Below are 14,763 nucleotides of genomic sequence, written 5' to 3' on the forward strand. Positions count from 1 at the left end.
CCGGGTTGTGGGGACAGCAGCCCAAGCAGAGAAGCCCAGATCTCCCTCTCCCCAACCACCTCCTCCAGCTTGTCCGGGGGAACACCCAGGCGTTCCCAGGCAAGCCGAGAGATATAATCTCTCCAGCGTGTCCTGGGTCTGCCCCGGGGCCTCCTCCCTGTGGGACATGCCCGGAACACCTCATCCAGGAGGCGCCTAGGAGGCATCCTTGTCAAGTGCCCGAACCACCTCAAATGGCTCCTTTCGATGTGAAGGAGCAGCAGCTCTACTCACTCTGGGCCCCTCCTGAAAGGTCGAACTTCTTACCCTATCTCTAAGGGAGATGCAAGCCACCCTTTGGAGGAAACCCATTTCCACTGCTTGCATCCGCGATCTTGTTCTTTTGGTCACTACTCACAGCTTGTGACCATAGGTGAGGGTAGGGACGTAGATCGACTGGTAAATTGAGAGTTTCATCTTTACACTCAGCCCTGTCTTCACCACAACAGACTGGTACAGTGTCCGCAACACGGCGGCCACAGCACCAATCCGTCTGTCGATCTCCCATTCCCTTCTCCCGTCACTTGTGAACAAGACCCAGAGGTACTTAAACTCCTCCACTTGGGACAGGAACTGGTGGGGCACTGGCGGAGCACCCACCAGGAACGAGTCTGGCCTGTTCCACACTTGTGTATGGGAGGAGTTTGGAGAGGCCGTGGAAAAAGACTTTCGTACTGCCTCAAAGAGATTCTGGCAAATAGTCAGGCAACTCAGGAGGGGAAAGCGATGCTCTACCTGCACTGTGTATTTTGCAGGTGGAGTGCTGCTGACTTTGACTGAGAAAATTTTCGGGCGCTGGAAGGAATACTTCAAGGACCTCCTTAATCCCACTGACACATCTTCCGTGGAGGAAGCAGAGTCTGGGGATGAAGGGGATGACCCACCAATCTCTGGGGGCGAGGTCACTGAAGTAGTTAAGCAACTTCTTGGTTGCAGAACCCCTGGGGTGGATGTGTTCCGCCCCAAGTTCCTTAATGCTCTGGATGTTGTAGGGCTGTCTTGGTTGACACTCCTCTACAGTGTTGCGTGGAAATCAGGGGCAGTACCCCCTTGATTGGCAGACCGGGTTGGTGGTTCCCATCTTTAAAGGGAAGCCCCAGCTATTAAGACATTTTGCGCTAAAATATGTACTGTGCTTTCAATAACACATATGTGGTATTAAAATACGCCAAATGTTTTCCTTTAAGCACATTTGACATAAAACCGATTTACCAGTAGGCCGCCATTGTTATTTACTTCTCAATGCACTCTGGGTAACCTTTCCAGTTTTGAACCAGAGCAACCCGAGAGAGAGAATGAAAAATAGTCAACTGCACTTAGTTTAGATGAAGATGAAAACATCCGTCACACGAGGACGAGAGAGTGAGGGAAAATTACTGGTGTCTATGCGGCTACTGCTTGTCAATGGCAACGGCGACTGAGAAGGTTTGTTGTAAAGCACCAAAACTTTTTGAAGCCGTATGTCTTAATCCAGATGTTCTTTGGGCAGCCCTTGTTAGCCTCCATGACCAGTATCCAGTCTTTAAGTGATAACGTGATGAATCCTGTTTCTGGGCCCTAAGTATTCTCATTTAATAAGAGTGTTGTGTTTTCAACATATTTTAATGCTTTGTATATTGTTCGATTTAATCTCAACAAGCCCCTAAAAACAGTCAGTGATCACTGTCGGCTTCTCACAGTTTTTATTACTGCTAATCATTTTAAAGCTCAGTTTTTAAACCCTTACGATGTAACTACACAATAGCTTGTCGCGCTAGCGATCACGTAGCACATCATTATATACCAGCTTGCCCAACTTCAGTAACCCTACAAACGTCGCTGCTGTTTACTTTCCTGCCATCATTTATGTTGGAAGTGATAGCAGAGCTGTACATTTTAATTTGTTTAATAAATCTCTTAGTCAGAACATGGTATATTATATTTAGATGGAAGCTAGCGAGCTAACTCCCTGCTAACTTCTAACTCCGTTAAATGTCATAAATTCTGTTTACATGGATGCCTGGATGTTACACTTAATTAAGAATCAAACTTAATTGTTACACCTGGCAGAGCAGCCACACTGACCATTTTATTACAAATTAAAAAATTTAGACAGTTTTAGAACTGTCAGCAATGCTGCAGCGATCATTTGACTTTTGCAGCGGAGTTTGGGCCCAGACATGGCTAATAACGTCAGACTCAAATACCGGATAGTGCGGGTCTACCAAGTCGTCACCAGGTCACTAATAGGCAAGTTAATTAATACGGTTGCTACACTATAAAAAACAAAACAGGTTAGCTGAATGAGAGCACCTATACAGCCGACAACCAACACACGTCATCGTCCCAGAATACGTTGTGTGCGAAAAAACATGGCCTCTTCCATGGCTCCAAAATAGTTTTAAACAACAAACATTTAATGAATAACAAAAAAATTGTAGTTATTCTCAAGTATGTTTTTATGTAGGGGACATAATTTGTAACATATATAGAGTAACTTGTCATAATAGTCGTGGTTTGCTTTAAGAAAGGGGACCGGAGGGTGTGTTCCAACTACAGGGGAATCACACTCCTCAGCCTCTCTGGGAAAGTCTATGCCAGGGTGCTGGAGAGGAGAGTCCGTCTGTTAGTTCTTTCAAATACATTTTTATATTTTTTTGAGCAATGATAAACCCAGCTGGATTTTACTAAAATTGAGGAGATTTTTTGGTGATTGTAATGACAGTGCATTAATACATTGTCATACTTAAAGGGAAAACTAAAAGTAGACAACAGTAGTAAGATCAGCTTAATCTAATAATTTCCAGTTTTTTGTTTTGTTTGTTTTTTTCAAGCCAAGAGGACACGGTTGGGTTTCGAGCCATATCTGAACTGAATTCTTGGCCAGCATTTATTGCAGATCTGTTTCTGACTGAATATTCCTGAGACCTTGACGTGTTTATCAGATTTGCCAACCAATTAATATTTTAAAGTTGCAGACGTTTTTCATGTCTTAAAACCAGCTTGTTTCTTAAATTCCTTATTTCATATTTCTTGATTTCACGAGACAGATTATTCATTGGAACAAACTCACTGAAAAAAATGTATTTTAGAATAAAACAGTTATGAGATGGGAAACAAAATATATTTTTGGTTGGTAGGTTTAACTTGAGTAATCAGATGTGTATTTATGCATGAGAAAGTTAATGCTCTTTGGTGATGCAGTTTGTCTGTTTTTAATTGAAGAAAGAAAGGCTAATCTGCTGGGTTTTTTTAAGTGCTTCAGCAGCATCACTTCATCAATAAATCCCTGACCTGGTATGAGGCTCAGAGCTTCTGCAGATTAAAGTACACCGACTTAGCAACCATAAATAACATGGATGATGAAAACCAGCTGATCAACACACTGGACGTGACATCATCATGGATTGGACTTTACAATGGACAGACCAACAGGTGGCTTTGGTCTGATGGCAGCGGTGTAACGAGCTTCACCCAATGGAGCCCTGGTGAACCAAGCAACTCTGGAGGGGTTGAGGCATGTGGACAGATGTATGATAACGGCCTCTGGAATGATGCTCAGTGTGGATTAGCCATGGCTTATGTGTGTTATGAAAGTGAGTAAATGACACAGTGATCTTTAAAGCAAATGTAAACTGATGCAATTACATACAGTGATTAAGTTGAAATAAACCTTCAGGATTTTGATATGAATTATTTAATGGTGAAGATAAATATAAATTTATATTTCTTATATCTAAAACAAAGAAAGAAAAATCATTAGCTGGGTAGCACACAAAATGATAGCCCAGGTGTGATTCTTTTAAATGTGTGCACATATATGAATCAATACACAATTACAATGGTTTAAGGCATTTAGCCACACTATGGCCCTCCTAAATGTAAATCTGGCTCTAAAAATCTTACCTGATTTCTACTTTTCTTGGAAGAAAAAAGATGTCTAACTTCCCTTTATTCCTCTCTCCTTGTATGTTTTTAGTTCAGCAGGATGGCAGCAAGAAGTATGTGGTTTACACACAGGGACAAACCTGGCCAAACAGTCAAGATCTGTGCAGGCAGAAGCACACTGATCTGGCATGTGTGCATACAGCACAGGAAAATTTAGCGATTGCTGCAGTTACAAACGCAGTGTGGTTCGGTCTGTTTAAAGATTCCTGGTACTGGTCAGATGGAACAAAGACCTCCTTCAGGTACTGGAAAAGAGGCGGAAGTTATAGTGGAAAATGCGTTTCTGTGGAAGCATCACAGCAGGGACGCTGGATACCAGCTGACTGTAACCAGAAAGCAACATTCATGTGTCAAGGAGGTAAGTTCCTGAAATACACAAGTAATAAGTCATTTCTTGGAAAAAGTGTGATGTCAAAACTCGGATAGAAAAATAATAATATTCATAATAAGGATTGCAATCAACACAACGCTCAGATGAACCAAAACAACTTTCTTCTTCCTTTCCTAGATGTAAGAGCATGCATCAAGACAGTCTAAATAATGGCTGAGATTATATTTCTGGGTTTGTATTCTGCAGGTCTCAAGCTAAAGAAGATGGTCATAAAGATGAAGGTGCAGTCTGATGTGGATCTCACTGACTCTACTACTTCCAGCCTATTCCTACAGAAGGTACAAACATAGCTTCAAGGGTCCACCAGGGGAAACTGGTTATACTGCAAGAGTTCATAAAATTACAGTAAACAGAACATCAACCAAAAACTACCTACAGAAAAAAATAATACCAGTATGCAAAAAGTCTTGAGTAGAGTCAAAAATACAATAAGAGTAATATTTTCAGTGAAGCACATCTGAATCACTTTGTTATTTATGACATCAATAACTCTTTCCAATAACTCTGGTAAGATGTTCTAGTCTATCCCAAAAAAATACAGTCATCCACAGTGGCTTCATGTGTCTGGCCCGTCGGTGTGTGGGAGCTGAGTCTTCAGTCCTGCAGAGAATCCGGTTGTTCAGTGATGACGCGACGAATCCTACTTCCGGGTCTAAAGTAGTCTGCGTTTAATATGGCTTTTGTGTTGTTAACATGTTTAATGTTATGTATTTTCTTCTATTTGATCTCAAAAAGCTCCTAAAACAGTCAGTGATCCCTGTTGACCTCCCTCTGCTTTTATTACCACTAATCATTTATTTAAGCTCAGTTTTTAAAACCTTAGGATGTAACTACAGCCCAGCTAGGGTTGCCAACCGTCCCTTAAAATACGGAATCGTCCCGTATTTCGAAACAAAAGTACACGTCCTGTATTGAGCTAATAAGGGACGCACTTTGTCCCGTAATACAGTGAGAATCAAAAGTAGTCTATAAATTTTTATGGAATTAACGCTTTGTTTGAAAACATAATTCCCAGCCCCTCTCCTGCTTTGTGACCAATGAGCTGACAGCACACTTATGACAATTCGAGTATGACAATTCAGATTACCGCTCATCTTATTGGTCGAGGAAAGGTCGCTTGCGGAGAAAATACCGGAAGACAACAGATGACCACAACAACAAGCATGGCCAACAGGGAAACAAACGCCGACACTGCGGTGCAAGTCTCAGACGACAGTACACCTAATGCTGGGCAGACACTGTGCGATTTTTTCAGTCACGTTATTCAGCTCCTGCTCAAACTGCACGATTGACTCACAGGGGTTAGAAGTTCGTAGGTCACGATGCAGGGTCTCACACTATACCACCCGATGCTCTGATGCGACCTGAGTGCTCACACTGTGCCAACATAAAATGAAGGTTGTAACAGAAATTCTGTCGCTCTCTCTCTCTCTGTCTTTCACTCACACAGACACACCACCACCATCAACTTTGCTAAATTGCTAATGAAAAACATTGATCAGGCAGCTGTGATTGAGCAGCAGTGTAAATCCAACTATTTTCACGGTTGTTGTGGTCGTGATAATTTTGTGATGCCACATCGAAAAGGCTCGGATGAGCTTTCCAAAGTTCTACAAGTTGTGCCTCCATCGCTTGTGTCCAGATCACACGCAGCACTGCCGTGCTGCTCCGTCTTTTTCACTGACGTTTACGTGTTTGCGCGTGAGCAGTGTGAGCGCCTGTGGTGACACCCTCACGAGCGATTGATGATCGGGAGCTGGTCGTGAGGTGTTAATCACTTCTCGTTACCCCACGTATACTACACGACGCACGACGAAGGCCAAAATCGGTCTGATCACTCAAAAATCGGCTCAAAATGGGCCTAAAACCGCACAGTGTAAGCCCAGCATTAGATCAGCAATGTTTGTTCCCCTCAGAGAAAGGGAAGAATGGGAAAAGGAAAACACCTGGCTGGAAAAAGTTAATATGGGCATGTGCAGTGAATATCAGCGCTATGTGGCCAGAAGTGTGATAATATAACTTATTTTGTGTAATAAACAACTGCAAGGATAGATGATTACAACAAATAGATGACTAATACATAAAAGTAATACATAGATGAATAATGATGATGAGTTATGATGCGTAATCATGGGAACAAGTGGGTTTACAAACAGGAGCAGCTGATTACTATTAGAAAAGCTGAAATAATACCTCAACTGAAGCCAATTGTACTAAATGCACTAAATGTGCACTGTTACAAGAATATTTTTCTTTCTATTGTTTTCTATTATTTTAAGTTAAGCAGGACAGAGTTCTTTTAAAGAAAGATTTACTTATATTCTCAAAAGTTAAGCATGACAGGCTTCTGTTTAAGAAAGAGACCTGTTTTATTGTGCTAATGTTGTCATTTTGAGCTAAAAATAAATGGCTAAATGATCATTTGTTTCACATGTGTTCATATCACAAAGAATAGAATATGCATCTACTTAAATCAACTTCAAGTCAAATGGTTAAAAAAATAATTTCACACACAAAAAATCTGTTAACATATCTGTTATTAACCTCTGTCTCTCTTCCACAGCATGTCTTTATCCTGTCTTCCTTCTCTCTACCCAACCGGTCGCAGCAGATGGCCCCGCCCCTCCCTGAGCCTGGTTCTGCCGGAGGTTTTCTTCCTGTTAAAAGGGAGTTTTTCCTTCCCACTGTCGCCAAAGTGCTTGCTCATAGGGGGTCATATGATTGTTGGGTTTTTCTCTGTATCTATGAAGCGCCTTGAGGCGACTTTTGTTGTGATTTGGCGCTATATAAATAAAATTGAATTGAATTGAATTGAAAAAAAAGAGCTAGAAAATTCACCACACTGGGAAGGGTGAAGACAACTGGGTCGCCCGGCCCTGGCCACGAGGTGTCCCTTATTTATTTTTCAGGGAGTTGGCAACCCTAAGCCCAGCCCATGCAGCAGTATATGAATGACTAACCTCGTATTGTGGATGGATTATCTCAGTTGTTCTCCTGACTGAAGTTTGGTCCTTTTACAGCATCCTGCCATGCGATTACATTTGTCCCTGACCACCGAGAACACTCACGTTAACTTTTATTGAGTGGAAAAAAAGTTAGCTTGTTTATATTATGCTAACATAGCTGTGTCGCTAGCGGTCACGTAGCACATCATTATATACCAGCTAGCCCAACTTCAGTAACCCTACAAACGTCACTGCTGTTTAGTTTTCTGGCTTCATATATGCTGGAAGTGATAGCAGAGCTGTACGTTTTAATTTGTTTCCAAATTCCCGCAGTCAGGACATGCTATATTGTATTTAGATAGAAGCTAGCGAGCTAACTCCCTGCTAACTTCTAACTTTGTTAAATGTCATAAATTTCGTTTTCATGGATGCCTGGATGTTAAACTCAATTGTTACACCTGGTAGAGCAGAACGCTGATCATTTTATTAAAGATGAAAGACTTTAGACAGTTTTTCAACTCTCAGTAATGCCATAGTGATCGTTTGATATATGGACCTGCAGCGGAGTTTAGGCCCAGATGTGATAGATTGATTATTTGTTGAAGTTCATAATGGAGTAAAAAGTTGTGGTTAAAAGTTACCCAATATATTATTCAATTTATTTCAAATATGTAAATGTATAAACAAGGGTAAAAGAAGTCCCATTAAGAGACGTAATGTAACACAGGCTAAAATATGTTCAACCGGATAATAATCCTTAATGTGACTACAACCTGTGTAACATTCAATCTGTGATCTACTTGTCGAGCCTGGGGAATAATCCATGTGATTTAGTGATCGTGATTGATTAGTTATGCCTGCCGTTGCCAGAAGGGGGAGCTCTGGCCACGATGCCTCATTCGCAATGAAGCTGCTGAAAGAGAAGCATCGTGTCTGAGCGTCGTCATTGACTTATCCCCTTTTCAGGTAATAATTGTGCAATTCTGCTGTTGGACTTTACAAATATGTATGTTGAGTTGTACTGACCGTGTTTCCAAATGTACCAAGAGGATACTAGGAATACTTAGATGACCTGTGTTAACTGTGATGTTAGGATAAGCTATAAGCAGCAAGCTAAGCTAAGCGCTCTGTTGGTGGCTAGCATGAAGCATTATCGTGCCAGACTGTGTGTGGAACATACATTGTGTGCATTTTGCATTTGCTCTGGACAAAGAACATGTTTATTTTGTGTGAAGGGACAAATGCCCATTAGTATTTTTATATGAATATTTTGTTTATTTTCTGTACATTTCAGTTTAATGGTCTAAGTTTGTTTATTGATTCATAACCTGTTTTTGTAAATTCTTACATTCAATTTAATCTGTAACTTATAGAAAAGGAAAGAAAACAGTCTTGAGATATATTGTCTTACAACTAACAGAGACTGTACATCGTTGTTAAGATGTTTAATACTTTTGTATGTATGTTTATATTTCTGAATCATTCGCAATGAAGCTGCTGAAAGAGAAGCATCGTGTCTGAGCGTCGTCATTGACTTATCCCCTTTTCAGCCCCTTTTCAGGGTGTAACATTTTGGAGGCACCGCTGGGATGGATGTGATGAGGGCCCGCTGTCCCAGATAGACGCCCCAGTCATCATTCAACCCCTCACATCAAATACCATGGTGGGAGATACAGTGTGCTGGTTTCGACAGTTACGCAGAGGGACCTGCATGCAACCTGAGGTTAACTACTGGTGCCAGGGAAGCTGCACTGACTCTTCTGCAAAGAGGTCTTACATCACACTAATCTTTTCCACAAGCCACAGACTGAAATGGAGTCTTCAGGGCTAGAGGACCTGAAGTTAGAAGTTGCTGGTACATTGTATACAGTGACAAGAGACATTTTGATCGAAGTTTGTGATTTCCTAAATATTGCTGGTTCAAAACTTGAAAGGGTATCGGGTAAAAGTCGTTCCTCTCTCATTTCCTATATAATACAACACTTAGAAAGAGAGGAGCTGGATGAGCTTGAAGATGAGGGAATGTCTGAGCTACTGATTTTGAAAGACAAAATTTTGGAGTTGCAACAGGCTGCTCAGAACGGTACATCGGGACACAAAACCTCAGATACTAACCAGACAGATGAGGTGCAGGAACAGGTTGGTGAGGCCTCAGAAGAAGAACAACTGATAAAGGAAATAGAGACGCTTCAGTTGGCTCTTGCATTATCACGACAGAACAAGGCGAAGCAACCTAGTACAGCCAAACTGTCGATGAGTGTGGGGGACAATAGTGCTAAACAAACCCCTCCACCTTTTCTGACACTACCGTGGGGCAGAGAATTCAAAATATCAGGTCAGATTGGTGAGCCCGGCCAAAAGGATAAACTAACTTTCTCCAGCCTAGCTCATCAGATTGAACAAGGCATCAGCAAAGGAGTCCCTGAAATAGAAATAGTTGATGCAGTAATCAGGGCAATAGCACCAGGCTTACAATTGCGTAGCTACCTAGAGGGCAAAACCAACCTTACATTGCCTACCCTGAGGAGGATTCTAAGGTCCCACTACCAAGAACGAGGGGCAACAGAACTTTACAAACAACTCACGTCAGAGGTCCAAAGCATTAAAGAAACCCCACAAACTTTCTTAATCCGTGCCCTAGACTTAAGACAGAAAATTCTGTTTGCATCGCAAGAAGCTGAATCTGGCTTAAGATATGACCCTGTGCTTGTACAGAGCATGTTCCTTCATACAGTTCTGACAGGCCTGCAAAATGATAACATTAAGAGTGACCTCCAGCCCTACCTACAGGAAACCACAACCAGTGATGAGCTCCTCCTTGAGAAACTCAATGTTGCCTGTGCAAATGAAGCAGAGAGACAAAATAAAAAGAAGTTACTCTCCCAGCAGCGGCCAACCACTGTGCATTCACTTCAGTCTGACACCCCTGCAGATAAAAAAGGGAAAAACCTAAAACCTGAATCCATCAGCAAAGCTCAGCCTGACCTACTAAATGAACTTAAAGAAATCCGTTCTGACATGGCATTATTGAAAAATCTTGGTGCTGAAGTCGCACAAATCAAAGAAATAATTCAACAGCCTAGTCCGGCACAAACACAGTATTCTGCCTCACTTGCAGCACCAGAATGTGTTCCCTTTTCTCATCTTGAGCATCTGCCACAAAACTACTGGCCTCCTGTGGGACCTGGACGGAGAGGTGATACAGCTCAGTATCAACAGAGGTTTGCACCACAACGTCAGTATCCTGCTGTAAACCGAGCACGCCTAAGGAAATGCTTTGGCTGCCAGCAAAGTGGGACTGAGTACTGCAACCATTGCTATCGATGTGGTAGCAGTGAACACTTTCTCGCAGGTTGCAGGGCGAAACTAACTAGACCAGACAAAGATCAACCTTTAAATGGTCAGTGGTTGCCCCCACGGGACAGGGAGTAACCAATAATAGTGTAACGTCCCAACAGCTTTGCTATTACTGTGGTGTTCTGGGAAAACTCAAAAGACTCAGAAGGTGTGCAGCTTGTAAAAAAAGCACTTATTGTTCTAAGATGTGCCAAGCTGAGCACTGGCCCAGACACAGAAAACAATGTAACAAACACTCTCAGCCTCAAGTAAATCAGCACACGCACCCAAAGGCAAGTGTTATTCACCCCAGAAGGATGGACAGCCAGTCCCATCTTGTTGCTCTTGTTGGGAAACAGTGTATAGTTGACTGTTATATACAAGGCCACCAAACTCAAGCCTTATGGGATACAGGCTCCCAAGTGTGTATTGTTAATGAAGAGTGGAAAAAGAAGTATTTACCACATGAGAAATTAAGAGATGTTTCTGAGTTACTTGATGCACCTGACGATTTAAAAATCTCAGCTGCTAATGGTCAAAACATCCCTTACAAGGGTTTCATTGAAGTCACTTTTGGTCTAGCTGCTGAGGGAGCAAACCCTAAAGAACTTGTAGTCCCCATGTTAGTGATGAAAGGCGGAAGTCTTTCGCAGCCCATTCTAGGCTTTAATGTTATTGAGCAAATACTGAAAACTAGTACTATAGAGCAAATGGATGCTGAAAGAACTGAGCAGCTGCACGAGGCATTAAGAGGGGCTTTCCCTTGCCTTAAAAGAGAAAATGTCACAACCTTTATTGATTTAGTGACTGCTAAACAATCACATGATTTTGTTGTGAGAACAACAAAAGAGAAAGTCATTGTACCCAAACACACTTCTGTTCAGATTGACTGTAAGGTGCAGACCCGCCCGCTGAAGAAAGACACTACACTTCTCTTTGAGCCTGACATAAACCCTCAGTGGGCTGAAGGTCTGGAGTTTTGTGAGACACTAGTAGAACTCAGAAGGGGGGTCCCCCCCTATATTGTTCTTGATGTGCAAAATCCCACTGATCACGACATTGAGCTGTCAGGAAAAACTGTTGTGGGCACCTTAGAGCAAATTCAAGCTGTGTACCCAGCGACAGTTTTAGAGAAATCTCACCAGTGCTCCCCATTATTGGTGAATCAAGTGAATGCAGAGAGCGAGCGAATTCCTGACACCTCATGGGACCCACCAATTGACCTTACGCACCTGAGTGAATCTGAAAGGGGGGTGGTGCAAAAGATGCTCCGTGAGGAATGCTCTTCCTTTTCCAAAGCAGATGATGATATTGGATGTATCGACAAGTTGAAACTGAAGATATCATTGAAGGATATGGATCCTGTAGCACGCACTTACCTGTCGGTACCAAAGCCGCTATACAAAGAGATGAAAGAGTATCTGCACAACCTTATTGCACAAGGATGGGTCAAGAAATCCAACTCATCTTATGCCTCACCAGTTGTCTGCGTGAGAAAGAAGGACGGCAAGGTCTTTGTATAGATTACAGAGAACTAAACAAAAAGACTCATCCAGACAGACAACCAATCCCTCGAGTGCAGGACATTCTCGACAGTCTTGGCGGCAACTCATGGTTTTCATTGTTAGACCAAGGCAAGGCCTACCATCAGGGCTTTATGGATGAAGGCAGCCGACCTTTAACTGCTTTTGTGACACCATGGGGCCTGTACGAATGGATAAGGATTCCATTCGGGCTGATGAATGCACCTGCAGCCTTCCAACGCTGCATGGAAGAGTGTCTGGAAGAGGTGCGAGACAACATCTGTGTACCCTACCTTGATGACGCTCTAGTGTACAGTCATTCATTTGATGATCATGTCAATCATATCAGAAAAGTACTTCAACTACTGAGGAAGTATGGGATCAAGCTTAAACCCAGTAAATGTGAATTATTCAAACACGAGGTTCGCTATCTAGGGAGAATTGTTTCAGCCGAAGGTAGCAAAATTGATCCAGCTGACACCAATGCAGTGACTGCCTTGAAGGACAGGAGACCAAGCAATGTGGGAGAGCTGCGAACTGTCTTGGGCTTGTTAAGTTACTATAGGCAGTACATACGGGACTTCTCCCGTATTGCAGGTCCACTGTATAGCTTGTTGAAGGGCACAACGGAAGATAACAATGTATCCCAGAACCAGACAAACACAAAACAAGTCACAAGAAAGAGTAAAGGGGTTCCATCACACAAGTCAATTGTGTGGACTGAAGAACATCAGCGCATATTGGAACGACTAATAGACTGCCTAGTTGAGCCACCAGTCCTCGGGTTCCCAGATTTTTCTAAACCATTCATCCTCCATACCGATGCCTCAGCTCAAGGCCTCGGAGCAGTCCTATACCAACAACAAGATAATAAACTCCGTGTGATTGCTTATGGCTCCCGGACATTGACTGCAGCTGAACGAAACTATCATCTTCACTCAGGAAAACTGGAGTTTCTCGCACTGAAGTGGGCCGTCACAGAGAAATTCAGAGATTATCTTTATTATGCGCCTACTTTCACTGTGTTCACTGACAATAACCCCCTCACCTACATCCTTTCAAGTGCCAAGCTAAATGCAACTGGATGTAGATGGGTGGCAGAGCTTGCAGACTTCCATTTCACCATCCGATATCGCCCAGGTAGAGAGAATGTGGATGCTGACAGTCTTTCAAGAATGCCTGTTGAGATAGAGGAAATGATGGAACAGTGTACAGAGGAAATGGGTTCAGATTGTGTGGCAGCAATAACCCAAGTTGTGGAGACTCCAGATTTCAACTCACCAATGGTCTGCCCCATACTCACCCGTCTCCAGTGTACATCAGTGAGTGAAGAACCACACAACCAATTTTCGGTTACAGAGGTCAAACAAGCACAGCAAGATGATGGAAATATTGGCCCAATAATGCAGTGCAAAATGAGGAATGAAAAGCCAACAAGGCATGAACTTAATACACTAAGTGCCCAAAGCAAGTGTCTCCTGCGTGAATGGGAAAGACTTCATATTGATGAAGATGGTATTCTTTGCAGAAAAACCACAACCAAGAGACAGCTTGTGTTGCCTGAAAAGTACAAAGAGACTGTACTGAGAGAATTGCATGATGAGATGGGTCATCAGGGCACTGATCGAACAACATCATTGATCAGAGATAGATTCTTTTGGCCTTACATGCAACGAGACATTGAACATTATGTGACAAAGACCTGCACTTGCCTGAAACAAAAGATACCATGTAAAGAAGCGAGGGCACCGCTCACCAGTATTGTTACCACACAGCCGTTTGAACTGGTGTCAATAGATTTTCTCCACTTGGACAAGTGTAAGGGTGGTTACGAGTATATTTTGGTGATTGTTGACCACTTTACTCGTTTTGCACAGGCTTATGCCACCACCTCCAAGTCTGGCAAAACGGTTGCTGATCTAATCTTTAATGACTACGCCTTGAAGTTTGGACTGCCAGCACGGATACACCATGACCAAGGTGGCGAATTTGAGAACCAGCTCTTTGCCCAGCTGAAAAAGAACTGTGGCATATTGGGATCCCGAACTACACCATACCACCCACAAGGGAATGGACAAGTTGAACGGTTCAACCGGACGTTACTACAAATGTTGAGGACACTTACTGATAGGCAGAAGACAAGTTGGAAAGAGTCCTTGAACAAGCTTATCTACGCCTATAACTGCACACGAAGTGAGGTAACTGGGTTTTCTCCTTTCTACCTTCTCTTTGGAAGGTCCCCAAGGTTACCTATTGATCTGCTATTTGGTCTCACCTCTGAGACAGGGAAAACAGACCACCGAACCTACATGGAGAAATGGACACGAGAAATGCAAGAGGCATATGACATAGCACGGGAGAATGCAAAGAAGTCAGCAGACAGGAGTAAAAAACATTATGATGGGAAAGTGAGAAGCTCTGTGTTATACCCTGGCGATCGTGTTCTTGTCCGAAATCTGACCCCTAGAGGAGGAACGGGGAAGCTTCGTAATCACTGGGAACAGGACATCAATGTTGTCATCCGTCAAGTTGCAGAAGGCCTCCCCGTGTATGAGGTGAAACCAGAGCAAGGGAGGGGAAGGTCAAGAATCATGCACCGCAA

The 14,763-nt window shown here is 42.8% G+C and overlaps 2 protein-coding genes across 2 annotated transcripts in view; both read left to right on the top strand.

Annotated features, from left to right (window-relative positions):
- The window catches only part of LOC120737557 (macrophage mannose receptor 1-like), a 91,561-nt gene extending 86,787 nt beyond the window's left edge, over positions 1–4,774 (top strand). The window contains exons 5-6 of the mRNA XM_040038346.1: positions 3,998–4,324; positions 4,544–4,774. Coding sequence (XP_039894280.1) covers positions 3,998–4,324; positions 4,544–4,647 — 431 coding nt within the window. The 3' untranslated portion in view covers positions 4,648–4,774. The remainder of the gene's footprint in view (positions 1–3,997; positions 4,325–4,543) is intronic.
- Positions 4,775–7,883: 3,109 nt separating this feature from the next.
- On the top strand, positions 7,884–10,869 carry LOC120737594. The gene is made up of 2 exons (XM_040038387.1): positions 7,884–8,268; positions 8,864–10,869. Exon 2 carries the CDS (start codon positions 9,115–9,117, stop codon positions 10,732–10,734), a length of 1,620 nt encoding a protein of 539 aa, XP_039894321.1. The 5' UTR covers positions 7,884–8,268; positions 8,864–9,114; the 3' UTR covers positions 10,735–10,869.
- Positions 10,870–14,763: the final 3,894 nt, after the last annotated feature.

The sequence above is a fragment of the Simochromis diagramma genome, unplaced genomic scaffold, assembly GCF_900408965.1.
Source record: "Simochromis diagramma unplaced genomic scaffold, fSimDia1.1 OVJJ01000413.1, whole genome shotgun sequence".
Classification (NCBI taxonomy): Eukaryota; Metazoa; Chordata; class Actinopteri; order Cichliformes; family Cichlidae; genus Simochromis; species Simochromis diagramma.